Source organism: Archocentrus centrarchus, chromosome 14 (assembly GCF_007364275.1).
Source record: "Archocentrus centrarchus isolate MPI-CPG fArcCen1 chromosome 14, fArcCen1, whole genome shotgun sequence".
NCBI lineage: Eukaryota > Metazoa > Chordata > Actinopteri > Cichliformes > Cichlidae > Archocentrus > Archocentrus centrarchus.
The window spans coordinates 5,661,799-5,676,880 of record NC_044359.1 but is presented as its reverse complement, the minus strand read 5'-3'; the positions used below and the strand labels follow the sequence as shown (position 1 = coordinate 5,676,880).

General features: G+C 40.9%; 1 protein-coding gene across 3 annotated transcripts in view; it reads left to right on the top strand.

Annotated features, from left to right (window-relative positions):
• Window positions 1-15,082, top strand: part of LOC115792643 (rho GTPase-activating protein 7) — a 126,802-nt gene that overhangs the window by 109,864 nt on the left and 1,856 nt on the right. For all 3 annotated transcript variants that reach the window (XM_030747257.1, XM_030747256.1, XM_030747258.1), the window contains exons 10-16: window positions 1,848-2,007; window positions 3,295-3,493; window positions 3,744-3,957; window positions 7,057-7,171; window positions 7,257-7,484; window positions 8,004-8,233; window positions 9,459-9,632. In XM_030747257.1, coding sequence (XP_030603117.1) covers window positions 1,848-2,007; window positions 3,295-3,493; window positions 3,744-3,957; window positions 7,057-7,171; window positions 7,257-7,484; window positions 8,004-8,233; window positions 9,459-9,632 — 1,320 coding nt within the window. The remainder of the gene's footprint in view (window positions 1-1,847; window positions 2,008-3,294; window positions 3,494-3,743; window positions 3,958-7,056; window positions 7,172-7,256; window positions 7,485-8,003; window positions 8,234-9,458; window positions 9,633-15,082) is intronic.

The window sequence follows — 15,082 nt, the reverse complement described above, 5'->3', positions numbered from 1 at the left end:
GTCCTTCCTGGCAGAAGCACATGTCAGTGTTACTATAGGAGCTCTACAAACAAATGGGGAGGATATGGTAAGCAGAAACTGATGCCCGTTTATGTTTATGAAGAGTGTTAAAGTCAAGCTGCAGCTTTGCTTTGGCTTGAAATGTAGGGCTTCACTTATTACTGACATACATGGTTGTAATGAGATCAGTGCCTCCTACGCAGCGTTTTTGGAGTGAACCCTTATTCAGAACTGAGACAAATTCATTTTTCATTAGAATAAAACATTCAAACATTCTGCTTGTTTACTCTGCTGATCACTTATGAGTTTTTTTTTATTATTAATTTGGGCTAGGGTAAACATGTAACCTGCTTGTTTTACTCTGGTAGAAAACCAATTTCCTTTTGGTCGAGGGTGTTACGCTCAATGAGATAAGGCTGGATGTGGAAACAGAAAACCCTCCTGAAATTACTCCCCATAGATATTCGTCTTTAATTTTTAAGGATCAGGCATGTGTTTGAAGGGAAACATGGGAAAAAAAATCCTCTGTGGGAGCAGGTTGGAAAAAAGCTTCCTATGCTCCATTTTAGCATTTTAAACTGCTCCATTTAATAGAGTTTAAAGTCTAATAAACAGCATGGAAGCAAAGTGGCAGAAATGACTTATAAGGTATAAATGAAGAAAACATCAAGTTAACATTTGTGGAGCAAAGCAGGAGTTTTAAAAAGTACTCTGAAGTATAAATTACTTGTTCTCACTCATATTATTTGAAAATAATGTTCCTTCATCTAAAAATATGTCCTCTTTTATTCGTACCAAATAAATATGAAGTTGCTGTTGGGATATACATTTAGTGTGGATAGCTTCACCCTATAAATAGAGATCCAAATTGTTTTTTGTAGCACACTGTAAATATGTCTATTTCTGCTGCAAACTTGGACATGTTAATATGGGAGTCTGTGGGGATTTACGGACTTTTGGAACCAGCCTCAAGTGGCCACTAGAGGAACAGCAGAGGTGGCTGTTTGAGTCTATAAACAGAGATGTAATTCTGTATAGCAAAGAGTGAATAAGTGTAGCCATCACTTCATCACTGTTAGGAGAAAAAGAAGAAAAACACCTCCAGGCTTCAACAATTCGATCAAGTCTTCTCATTTCATTGATTTAATCACTGATGCCAAAGCGAGCTCTTGATGATTAAAAATATGGCAATTAACTGCTGATTGGGGCGCCTGATACTCGGAGGCACTTTGCTCAAAATAGCCGGTTTGTTTCCAAGAGATGCTGCAAGGAAAAATGAAGGAACAGGAAAGGCACCAGAAAAACTCGTCTAAAACATTTGTCCTTTTTCTAAAAAGCTTCAGAGGTGACACATGGTTTTAGAACCTTTAGAGATAATGAGCCAAATAATGGAGAATATGTTTAATTTGCATTAAAAGACTGCAGTTTTATTCCAAGTGCACTCAGCACTACAATTCCCAGCTAAAAGGCAATCAGTCAGTCATTAAAAAGATGCTGGTACCAGTTCAGAAACAAAAGTAAACTTTAACAGTCCTTTCAAAAGTTCAGATCTCTTTGATCAACGTCCACAGTTTCTCAGTGCTTTTCCTGCAGCGCTGCTTTGAATGGCACACACATTCTAGCGACCACCAGGGACTTATGCAATCAAAAATTGTTTATTTGGCTCTCCCTTCAAAAGGAAACATTTCCAAACAGATTTTTTTTTTGTTTAACACTTGACTGGTTGAGATTACACATGCTTGGGACGCCTGCAAAACAATTTCTGAGTATACATTAATTTCCATAACTTTGTTGATTGCTTCCAGCATATTTTGGAGTCTAACGGAGGGCCTTTCTTTCGCCTGTAGGACTGTTCCTAAACCCCCAAGGAAGACCAGGGCGATGGAGGTGAAAGGCCGTCAAGTGTTTGGGGTTCCTCTACTCATCAGTGCCCAGCAGACAGGAGAACCAATCCCTCCCTGCATCCTCCGAGCTCTGGTCTACCTGAGGACCAACTGTTTGGACCAGGTAACTAAATAAAACCCCCATTTAAAAGGTGTGCTGGGATTTTTAGAAGTGGTGTTAAACAAGATGTGATACGCAGTCTGATGAAATCTCTTTGAGACTGTTATCCATTGGCCATTTGTTCTCTGAAAAGTTGAAGAGACTATTTTAAAAATTCTTTAAAGCAGTTTTCATGGCCATATGTGCTTTTGGCGATACTGGGAACCAGTTTAAGTAAACCAAAACAGAAAAGTAAACTTTCACTTTGGCTTTTAAATTACTGCAATTTTTGCTTCTTCTTTTTTTCAAGAAAATGAGTTAAGGGTCAAGTAAAAAAATCCAAATATTGCCCTTAAAGAGGCCTTTTTATGGCGCACAAATATTTGACTGGGTGTAAACTGTGATGAAGGCTGACAAGTTTTCATAAAACAATCAGATTATAAATTGTTAATCAGAATACCAGTAGAGAACTCCACTTGTAAAAGCCACCTGTTTTTAATGTTTCAGCTTTAAAATGTGCTTTAAAATAATTAAGCTGTTCACTATGAATGAGACCAATGCTTTGACGCATGTTTCCACTTAGTGCTCTGTGTGGAAGCATTGTTACATTTTTCAGATTGAATCTCACAATCATTTTGACCTAAAATTGAAAGCTTTTGGGTTCTTTTAAGCAGTCGGGTGGCTGAAGATTAAAGCGGCAGTTTATTAGTCCTGTGGACCAGAGGTCCAGAGCACTGATGTCATCTGTTGTGCACGGTGCGCTCTGTGCCGTCCGGAAATTACACAAAAATCATTTAGTGGATTTTTCTCACATTTGGCAGAAACATTCATCGTGGGTCAAAGAGCAAAAGTTAAACTTGATGTTCTGATTAAATATCTGGGGCCCCACAAAAGGGTAAAAATGGCAAATTCCACTCATTTTGATTAAAACTGTTTGGTAACTTATTCAATATCCCATGATTATTGTTAATAATAATAATAATAATAATATGAATGTCGTTTGATTCGGCTTGAATCCCTCTGAGGGTACCCCGGCCCCCCTAATGTGTCAAAAATGACCCCTTGCATACTTTCCAATTTATTTCTTGAGAAATATACAAAAGTTTTTCTGATAGTGATTATGGAATTTCAAGAGATTCAGTATCAGCCCTTAGAGAAACTTTTGTCACTATTGATACATTTTTAGTACCCCTAATGGCCCCTCAAACATGTTTTGTTTTGGGGGGTTTTGCACACGTAAACTGTATTATACATTTTTCTGGGACCTTGTATGAAGAGGATGAAAACTTTTAATGTATTACTTTCTCTCAGGTGGGTCTTTTCCGGAAGTCAGGGGTGAAGTCTCGCATCCAGTACCTCCGTGAACAGGTGGAGTCTGATCCAGATGAAGTATCATACGAGGGTCAGTCTGCCTTCGATGTGGCTGACATGGTGAAGCAGTTCTTCAGAGACCTACCAGAACCAATTTTCACCAGCAAACTCTGCGAGTCCTTCCTACACATTTACCAATGTGAGCAGACAACGCTCAATTCTCATTGATTACCATGGAGAACAAGCAGTTTGACTAAGATCTCTACATCAAAAACAAACTGTTATTAACATTTTCTCACCCTACATGTTGATGTTCCCTGACCCATTTACTTTACTAACGTGCGACTGCCTGTAATCAGAAAAAAGTGTAAAGACTTTAATCTTGCCATTAAAAAAAAAATCTTGTACAAATTGGCTTCAGGAAAATAATAACCTTGTTCTTCATGCAGATTTTCCAAAGGATCAGCAGCTGGTAGCAGCTCAGGCAGCCATTTTATTACTTCCGGATGAGAACAGGGAGGCGCTGCGGACGCTGCTCTGCTTCCTCAGTGATGTTGTGGCCTGCGTGGATGAGAACCAAATGACTCCGACAAACCTCGCCGTCTGCCTGGCACCATCTCTTTTCCATCTCAACACCCTGAAGAGGGACGCAAATGCAGCTAGGTGAGTCTTAAAATGTGTTTCTGGGGCTTCAGTTATCTAATCGGTTCTTTTAAGCATCTTTTGAAAACAGAGATCAGATGTTTCACTAATGATGGGAAGTCACACAATCTCAATATAGAAACAGACAGAGGGTGTGAGGCGTCTGACCCACATTGTCAGAGTTATGTAAGTTTTAACAGCAGTTACATAAAGAGCTGGAGGTGTGGAGTCCACTCTGTGTGTGTGTGTTGCTTCAGTTTTGGCCTAAAATGAAAGAAGATGGAGATCAGAAGAACTGAGATTTCTCTGAGAGCTGTTGATCTCCTAAGCAGCTTGTTTTGCAGCATTTAGCCCATTTGCTGCAAATTGTTTATTTGATATGTTGCCCTGGAACTGATTTTTCTGACATGTCTCAGCCTGTGTGTGTCCTTAAACATAAAACTAAACACCATTTTCTCCTCCAACTAGATAACGATGATAATGCTGTTTCGATAAAATGAAATTAATTTTTCATGAAGCACCAGTGATTTTTCATATTAAAGACCAGAACCTCTCAAAAATCTATTCAATAATCGATCAGAATTGGTAGTTTCACAGCTGTGGTAGGTACCATTTGAACTCACAAAAAGTAGCTGATATAGTCATCGTCCTGGATTCACCTTGACTTTGTGTGTGCCTGTTTATCTGAAAGGATACAGGGTAGGTTGCTCATTTAGGTGCCAAAAGCGCTTTTTCTTCCTTGTTGTTGCCTTGTTGGATGACAGTTTTCCGAAGTTCTCCGCTCTAACGGATCACAATCACCTCTAGACCAGATGAATCTTTTTCATATGCTTTTTCTCTGCAAGAGAAAAGCTTTCGGCAGAGTTTACACAGAGAACAAATTATGTAACCGCCACAGATTTCCATCTGACCTCAGCTTCACTCTAGTCGTAGGAATAGTATATTTTCTGCCACTCGTCTGCTTCAAACTGAAAATGAAGTTTAGAAAACACAGAAAAACAAGATGAAATGAGGGCGTTCTGTAATATAAAAATATGAAGTACATTTTGATGACAGATCTGACTCCAGCTGTGTCTGCTGTATAGTAAATTTGTGACTTGATTTGTACCTCTTTTGAATTCACGTGTCCGCTATAAGAGAGAAACTGGATAAAACTGTATTTTCGTCATTTATTTTTAAAAATGCAAACATTCAGCAGTGAATTATTGGCTATAATTCAGTAGTAGTTAAGGCTCTCAAAGGGTGCATCATGTGAATGAAAGAAATGAATGCATTAAAAAAATCTGCTCACTGTAAATTTTATCTTGTGCCTAATGCCGGCCTTACACCTACTGCCTTATCTAGAAACTTCTGTGCTTCAAATGAGTGTTTAATATCACAATAAAATCATTTGTAAGAAGGTCATAAAACACAATCAGAACTATCTTAAGTTGGTTTTTTTCTCCTCTTCACTTTCTGATAAAGTCAAACATGTTTAATATGATAAATTTTCTATCTGGAGTCACACAGATTGTGAAGTTAAATTTTTTTTTTCCTCATTCTGGTTTACATAAAGAAGACATCTGTTAACTTAAAGGGGGGGGGGTGCACATATGGAGCTTAATTTAAGCTCTGATATAGTCTACAATAACTGTTGGTCACGCACCTTCAGGAAATCAAGCGGTGAAATGGCATTTGGGATCGAAGGTATTTCTGGACCAATGTCAATACTCAAACATGGAAGAATCCTTATGGTAAGACTAAAAACGTCTGTTTTTAACTTCTTTTTCCCCATAAAGTACAAGGCTTCTTCTTTCTTGGCGTGAGACTGATGGTAAATGCCGTATGCATGACAGAAACATGGAAAGCTGCATTCGTTTTTTTTTTTCAGGCTCCATTTTTATGGAAGAAACTGTGGGAAGAGCTGACATCTACTACAACTCTTCTTTCTGTTAGTCTTATATTGCTCTAAGTTTTATCTTTTTCTTTTTAACTTTCTCTGAGCCTTTTATGTAAAGCACTTTGAATTGCCTTTGTGTTGAAAGGTGCTACACAAATAAACCTCTCCCCTCATCCTTTGTTTTGTGTCTGTCAGCCTTCCTTTCTCTATCCACCCTCGCGCTGCTCATTCTTTCCTCATATATCTCCTCCTCTGCCTCCTCTTTCGTCTGTCATTCTTATAATCACCCTCCTTTCAGCTTTCCTTTCTCTACCTTCTTCCTCCCTCCCTTCTTTTCCTTTTCATCTCCACCTCTTCCTCTTTCCACTTTGCTTTTTTTCCTCCCTTCAGGCTGACGGGACGGATGATGGAAGTGACACAATCAGCACTTTGTGCCTCCCTTTCTCCCTCAAGCTAAAGTCCCGGCCCGTCAGAAAGCGTGTCACACTTTGTGCTTGGAACAATAACTCGGGGAAAAAAAAAAGACTGCCGCTCACCGCGGTTTCCCACAGATCTCTGAAATCTCATCTTGTGTTTCTGCTCTGACAGAAGTCACCACTCTCACAGCGTTATAGTCTTTTTAATGCATCTGACCTGCTGGGTTTGCTTGAAGTGGTGTGTAATTTCTCAGTGAAAAAGCTCATATCTTTATAACTTTTTCTTATCCTCAACAAACTAAAACAACTTGAAGGAGAAAACTTAAAGGAAAAAAAAAAACTTCCTGTGAATCTACCCGTCAAACTTAGTAAATGCAATGTGAAAGTTTCCCCAAAACGCACAACTTTCTGAAAGTGGTAATTCCTTGCATATTCATCGTAAAGCATAATGCTGGAAAGCTGACACATTCCTCCCAAAAATAAAAGCACAGAGTTGCAGGGTCCTTAAAAAGTTTTAAAAGACATTAAATTAATTTGAAGCTAAAGTCTTATTTGGTATTAAAATTCTTCCACCCCTGGGCGCCAGGGTGTCTCAGTGAATGAGCACGACAATGCTGATGAACACTGATTACAGTAATGTGACAGCTGGAAGATCAGAGCATTTTATGCTGAAAAGAATGAGAGAAAGTTGGGAAAGAGAACCAACTTTGTTCTTAATGACCAAAGGTACTCAGGCTTTGCTGTGTTTAAGTGAATTTTCTTTTAAAAGGAGATGATAAATGGCACGATGAACTTGAATTTGCTGCTGTCGTGTTGTTGCTGTAGGTCCAGTCACAGGAAGTACAGCCTGGGCCGCCCGGACCAGAGAGACCTGAGTGAGAACCTGGCTGCCACCCAGGGACTGGCTAACATGATCACCGAGGTCCAGAGACTTTTCCAGGTACCACCAACCTGATCCAAAGGATCTTTTTAGCATAAAAAGACATTTTTTAAGACTTATAAAGATCAAAATCCTCTTCCTTTAGCTTCCAGAGTTTTGGCCCAGCCAGAGTTTAACCACCAGTGAAGACGTCTTTGAGGAGTCCAGAGGAGGCCTGGTTACCTCCAGTCAAAGTGGTGGTGAGGAGGACTTGGAGGAGAAAAGGCAGAAACTGCAGCTGAGCACCCAGCAACTCCTGAAGGAAGCCAGGGAGAAGAGTCGAGGCTGGGAGAGCCACCCGGCTCCAGAGCATGTGGAGCTGGCCTACAAGAAGGTGAATGCAGGCAGGGAAGAAGTAGTTTACACCGCAGATGATGTATGAAAAAAGACAGATTCTGGACCCATCCGAACTCACATTTCTGCATATCGCATTACTGCCTCCACACAAGTACACTCACTGACATCTTTACTACAATAATTTCAGCTGCCCTCACACAGCTGAAATGGTCATGAATCATGCAGCAATATTATTGGCTTGTATGTTATCTTGTCATCTTTAAAATTTTTAAGTTCTCCCATGGATAGATCCCTAAACTCAGTCATAATGATACAGATTGGTTTAGTGTCACTGTAACATGATGGGGCAGCAGATGGGTGGTGGATTTAGTGCAGGACAGCATTTTGTGTCGCACTGAAGGGTTTCGATGAGATCCGAATTACTTGAGGCTGCTGAGGAGGAGTTAGCTTTGTGTTGTTAATTACTGTATATCAATCCAACACAGCAACACTGAGATCAAACAAGGATCCTTGAGGCTCTGCCGAGCACTAGTTCATCATCTCTGCTCATTTTCAGATGGACGACAGCTGCCCGCTGTGGATGTGGCGAGGCTCCGTGGAGGTGGATGCTGCACAGGAGGAGCTGCTCCACCGGCTGCTGAGGGAGCAGCAGCTATGGGAGGCAGACCTTCATCAGGCCACCGTCATCCAGACCTTGTCCAAGGACGCCGATGTTTACCGCTACCTCCTTCAGGGCCAGGGCCACAGCCTGGGCTCCCAGCCCCTACAGGAGCACCTGCTAATTAGGTAATGAGCCAGAGCGAGCCCCCGAGCGTTCCCCTCGACCCGCTGAGCTCTTCAGAGCAGGGAGGACAGAGGAGTCAAAGCTAAAAGTACCCTCAAAGTGTCACTTTGAGTTAAACTGAAACAGAGCGTACTCTTCTGTGTGCATGAGGTTTGAATGGGGGGTTGATGAAACTTTAATCCAAGCCTGAAGTCAGATGAGACATGACAGTATCTGTGTTTCAGTTGGCCCGCATCGCTGATGCACCTTTTTCCTTTCTTATTCCCCTTCCTCTGTGTGTACTGTGTGCACGAACTCTGAGTTATCCCTGAGTCAGAACTAAAAATCACCACTTATGCATAATGCATGCAGACGAGGCGCTTTACTTTCAGAGGAATCACACATGGAGACCCAAACCAACACGTTAGTGCAGCTCTCAGGACCCGTGGGATCCTACAGAAGATGAAAATCTTTAAAAAATAAATTCATTTGTTTAAAAAAAAATAAATAATGGACATTTATACCATGGAGCCCTGCTCTAAAAAACTCAGATTTAACACTGTCTGTGAAGCTGGGTTTAAGAAATACATGTTTAAATTTAAAGAGCGTGTGCAGCGCCATCTTGTGCCAATAAAGAAAATTATGTCACTGGGTTGGTTGGTTGGTTGCTGCTAATAGATTTACATTAGTTTATGTTAGCTAACTAGTGACAGAACTGAAAACTCAGTGGAAAACAAGGAAATTAAAACTAAAAATGAATTTTATGTTAAAAGCCAACAATATGCTGCCCACCTTCACTGTCTCTCTTTAGCAGTAACTGGTTCTCCATTGTTGGCTAGCTGCACTGACATGGGAAAATACAGCTGTTAGCCATAATGTTTGGGTTTGTAAACAAGGACTGTGTGGAGCAGAGCCTGTTTGAATCAGGTGCACTTGTGGTTTACCACACAGACAAGCTGGAGTCACACACTCTGGGGTACAGACCAATCAGACCAATCAGCTAGAAGAGCAATATAGTAAAATATAGTAAAATAAATCTTGTTTCTCAAGCAAATCCAACCAGTTTACAACATAACAGGTTACTACATGTGCATCATACCACAAACATAAGTTTCTTACCAAAGCACAATCAGGAATCCTGACATCGATCAGCATGTTTGTGGGAAGAACAGGAAAATAAGTTTCCAAAAAGTAGCCTCGTTTTGTTGTTTTGTTTTTTTTTCATATCAGTCTGTTCTCCCTTCTCAGGATCTGGCAGCCAGACCCGTCCTCGGGCCCTCTGTTCCTCTCCTCTGTATCTACTGAGTATCCTGACGTGCTGGTTGAGGGGATCAGGGTCCACATCCACGTCTGCCTCTACCTGCTGGAGCCCACAGGAGCCAGGAAGACCCGACTGACGCACTTCTGTCGAACAGATATAAGGTGAGAGGACATTTTAAAATGATCTGAGCCTGTAATAGAAAGCATTTAAATTTGTTTACAGTAAAATGTCCAAATTATTCTTTAAAAAAAAAAACAAAGGGTGAATTACGCCGCAGTAACAACAAAACAGCTGAGAGAATTTAAGGCCTCGAGAAGCCTGTTAGAAGAAATACCTGGAGAGAGCATTTAGTCCATCTTATCTCCCTTAAATGAGCCCATTCTGTTTTTTTGACCTCTGGCAGCACCCATCTCCAACACCTCCCTGTAGGTGAGCACATGAGAAAACTGAGGAGGAGCAGGTCTCCTCATGATTCATGCCCTTTGAAACCAAGTTGCTGCAGATTTTCTGCTGCTTACGTGATCAGCCTGACTCGGCGGAGCCCTGCAGCTTCATTTGTCTACCCTGATTAAATGAAACTAAGCCTCCGTGCGACAGAAAACAGGTGGCGGGAGCGCTTTCATAGAGCACATTTCTGTCATTAAACTACACTGCGAAGGTGCTGTAGGCAGAGGGAGAGCAGGGAGGCATATTCCTGCCAAAATTCTGCACATATGTAAGCTTTCGAGTTAACGTGCACAGAGCGTTGTTCCAAATTGATCCAGTCGAGTGGTTTTATGTCTGTTTATTTTGACACAGGCAATGCATACAAAGCCAACTTTGTTTTCTAGATCAAAATACTACAAAGCGGGCGCCTGGGTGGCTTAGTGGTGAAGCCGGCGACCACATACACACGCCGCGCAGCGGGGCGGGCGGTGCGGGTTCGCGTCCCGGCCCGGCGCCGATTTGCCCGCGTGTCTTCCCCTGTATCTTTCCCCCATTTCCTGTCTCTCTCCACTGTCACAAAAAGCCGCCGTGGCCAAAAATGGAAAAAAAGACTGCAAAGTGGAGAACTAGTGCTGTTGAGCATAACGTATTTTTCGGACTATAAGTCGCTCCGGAGTATAAGTCGCACCAGCCAAAAAATGCATAATAATGAAGAAAAAAACATATATAAGTCGCACTGGACTATAAGTCGCATTTTGGGGGGGTTAATTTATTTGATAAAATCCGAAATTTCATCTTGAAAGGCAATTTAGAATAATAATGGATTAAAGAACAGGCCGAACATGGTTACACCTACGTTATGCTAACGTAACACATTCAGCTACATGACGCATAGACTACGAACTGAGTATGTGTCTGGTATGTTAACATAACATTAACAGTTATTCAGATAACCATAGCATAAAGAACATGCTAACAAGTTTACCAAACCATCAATCCATTGAATTCTTCATCCTCGGTGTCACTTCTAAAAAAAACTCCACACACTCCGTACGTAGACGAAGCGCTGCTTCCTCTTCTGTGTCGCTTTTGTCAGACTCGTCGTCAGTTGCAGTTCCAATTATTCTGGCCTTTCTGAATCCCGACAGGATGGTTTCAGTTGTCGCTGAAGCCCATGCTTTGTTGCAGGAAAAGTTGGGTGGCGCATTCTCCCGGTTGCCGTGAAGCTGTGCTCTCCATCCGTCATCCACTGCTCCCACAGGTTACGCAAGACTGCCTTAAAGCTCCAGTTCACTGAGATGTCAATTGGCTGGAGTATTTTGGTTAATGTGTTAATAATTTCACATATAAGTCGCTCCGGAGTATAGGTCGCATCCCCCGGCCAAACTATGGAAAAAAGTGCGACTTATAGTCCGGAAAATACGGTAATCAAAACCACCAAACTGATTATAATAAATCCTCTGTAAACCTCTACAGAATTTCATGGATACACTATAGACAGACGTACCTGACCACAACTCCTGAATCTTAGAATTCAGGAGTTTTCAGAGCTCCAAACATCCTCCGGCATTAACATCAGCACAAAAACTGTGCACTGGGAGCTTCATGGCATGGGGTTCCATAGCAGCTCCTGTAGGTGAAATGTGCAGTTTGCCTGAAAGTGTGTGGTAATTCGCTGGGAATAATATAGAAAAAGTAAGTGGGATAACTCCCCTGGGAACCGTGTCTCTAAAAGTTCATGGTGGTCTGTTATCAAGTTGAGATTTTTTACGCTAAAAATAAAAATGGGAAATGTGTGCTGCTGAGTAAAATAAGTGGCATGTATCATCTGGGAACCATGAACATGAAAATCTAATGGTGATCCATCCTCTAGTAGTTGAAACAAAAACTATAAAAAAAAAATACCAGTAGTTTTTACTTTTTTGTGTGAAACAGCTCAACTACTATGGCTGGACCATTAGGAGGTTCCAAGAAGATGCACGCTGTTCTCTCCAGTGTCCTAAATGTGGCAACACAAACAATGTCTCAACATTTAAGCGCCATGAGGCGACTGTTGTGATTTGGCGCTATATAAATTGTCTTACTGCATGTGACTTGATCTTTGCTCAGGATATTGTCTCAACAAGTCCTTGAGGATGGACTGCCATGTATTTTGTAGATTTGTTTATGGGTCTTAAAGAAATTATCACAGTGTTGGTGTCATGGAATTCTGTAGTTTTGTGCGTGTAGTGTTGGCGTGAGCCCTATCCTGTAAAATTTCTACAACCCATCACATCGGTTTTGAGCAGAATGTACGCCAACATGAATATGATCATTCTTCCAAAAACCAGAAACACCTCTGCAAACGTTTCATGGCGGTCCATCCTCCAGGAGTTGAGACATTTTCTGGGGTCGGATGCAACTTCATTGTGCCACTATGAAAACACTTTATCTTATAAACCCTATCCTCACTAAACTCTATAAAATATGCAATATCAAAGCACAGATGAAAACCATGAATTCCTGTTACCAGAAAAAAATTGTAAACCAGGGCCATACGCTGATTCTGTAGCAGACACCCAAAAATTTAGGATGCTGAGTGAGTAGGGCGTATCCTCTGGGAACCAGAAACGTGTGCACAATTGCATCCATTCCATAGTTTTTGATAGACAGGACCAATCATAGACTTATTACATTGCTGTCCATAGAGCCACAAGTTTAATAAAAAAAATTCTGTAATTTTGTTTTCAAGGAACTCAGTTCATCAGGATTTTCAACCATTTCACTTTTGATTTCCTAATTTTTCCTGAATGTAGCCTCCACATGACAAAAATGAACTAAAATCAGAGTATCTGAGTGAAAATGGTGATTTGTTACATCAAGCGGAGGGCAGAAAAGCAAAGACAGTTTTGATCTGCAACTGTGTGATTATCTCAGCAGGCTTTTCAGTCGTCCCATTACGACTGAAGTGAAAAGGAGCGCACAATCACACACTCGTGTCTCTTTCTGATGAGTACGTGCTGAACAAAGAGCCGCCTGTGAAACTGAAACTGTTATCCAGAGCGACGTAGAGTGCATACAGAATTGAAATAAGCTTCATTTCCAATATCATTTCCAGGCAAACATCGGCCTGCTCGCGCTCCTGTTACGCAAGAGTGATCATGTAAGAAAGAAGTGAAAAACGCCCAGAGGGATGAGTGCCTTCACTCTTTCCTTTGTCTGACTTCCTCTCGCCTTTAATTTCCTCTCATCTAAACATCTGTGATGCGCCAGCCTGTCTCAGGCTTATTTGCTATGGCATTAATTTTAAGTGCTTGTTAGCTTTCACTGCATCAAGGTCAACAGGGCTTTTTACAGTACAGGCCTGTGAAGAAGATCCTATCGCCTCCAGAGGAAATTAAACATGTTACAGCCTCAGCGAGAGGGGGAAGAAGGCAGGGTAAACATCATGGATTTTCAGCCTGAAGCTGCAAGAAAAACAGAAGTTCAGATATTACCGTTCACCTATTTTTACTCGAGTTTAGACATGTTTGAAGAAGAACTTATAAGCAAGAACTGTACAGCCAAAATGTATTCATGAGGAAAATGTAATCATATCTGACTCATAATAACTAAAACGTACTTTGTCAGAAATCTCCACATACTTAATTCATATTCTCAGCCAAAGCTCTGTGAAGTTTCATATCTGTGGGACATGAAGATGGAGACTTCAGAGTTTTTGACGTCACCCTGTCTGATGTGCCCACCACGCTGCCTGTACTCACTCCTGTCACACTGAAAAACAAACTGAAGACTGACTAATGCATTTCACCAACATTCACAACATTCCTGTTCATTTTAACATTTTAAGCTTTACAAAATGTAGGTACAGCATATCCAGCCATACACACTCATACACTGCTTACCCTCCCCAGCAGAAGCTAAAAGAAACTAGAAACAGAAATACAACCATCGACAGTCCCAGCAGTGTATGCTGTAGTGTCACAATATTAATAAAATAACGTAAAAAATATGAGAGGCTGTACATTAAAGGAAAACTTAAAACATAAGGAAAAAATACGGTAATAGTGCAACTGGGTAGTATAATTTGGGGGAAAAAGAACAAATTTACAGAATAAAATAATTTGAAAAAATGTACAGACTGATGCAGTGACAACCGACAACAGCACAATTTGAATCTGAGCTCATGTTCCAACTAATAAAGCCGCCCGTTACAGCACAAAGTAACCGATTTTTGTCATTAACTCTGGCTCTAACTTTGGGTAACCGGAAGTATAAAACCGTACAGCGGAAGTAGCAGTCTGTCATGGCAGCCTACGTATGCTCTTCCAGAAACCCGTGGATAGAGAACACGAGTCTTAAAGCAGCTTTACTTTTCCTGTTACAAAATCTGTCCCGTGAAAAGGGGGCACTGTCTGAAAAATAACTTGATAGTCAATTTATGCTCGCAGTGACATCACCACAGTATACCAGCACTGAGGACACCTGCTGCAGTATTCTCCTGAACAATAGGTGTCGCCACTCAGACAAAACCTCCACATCAGCGCTGGCGTGGGAGAAGTCAGAACCAGAAGGAAAGCAATTCCAGATCTTTTTGGATTGTTGCAGTGTCTCCCTACAACACCACTGTACACTTGTGTCTGTGGTGGCAGAATTTGTACAGTAATCCCTCACTTACCGCGGGTGTTCCAGGACCACCCGCGGTAAGTGATAATCCACGAAGTAGGGACGCTATATTTATTTTAATACTTATTAGGGGTGGGACTCGATTAAAAAAATTAATCTAATTAATTAGGAGCTTTGTAATTAATTAATCGCAATTAATCGCATTTTAATCTCATTTAAATATTTAACATGATAAATATTAATTTAAGTTTGGTTGATGAATGAATCAATAAGCTTAAACTTCAAAATTTTATTTTCCCACCAGTTTCCTACACAGACCAATGAAGGGTGGAAGTGCTCCTGTGATAAGCAAACTCCTGAAATTAAAGTTAAGCATCATAACTGGATAGTTTTATTCAACATTAATGTCTCACTTGTTATAGTTGGAAATTAATCATTCTCTCAGCTGTATTCCTTGATGTTGAAATGTGTTACGCTTGTTTTAACAGCTTATTTTGAATTAAAGACTTAAAATTAAACCACAAAAAGGAGAAAAAGTTCGTTCTCCGTTTAACAGCTGCTTTACACAGCTGTGCTTCGC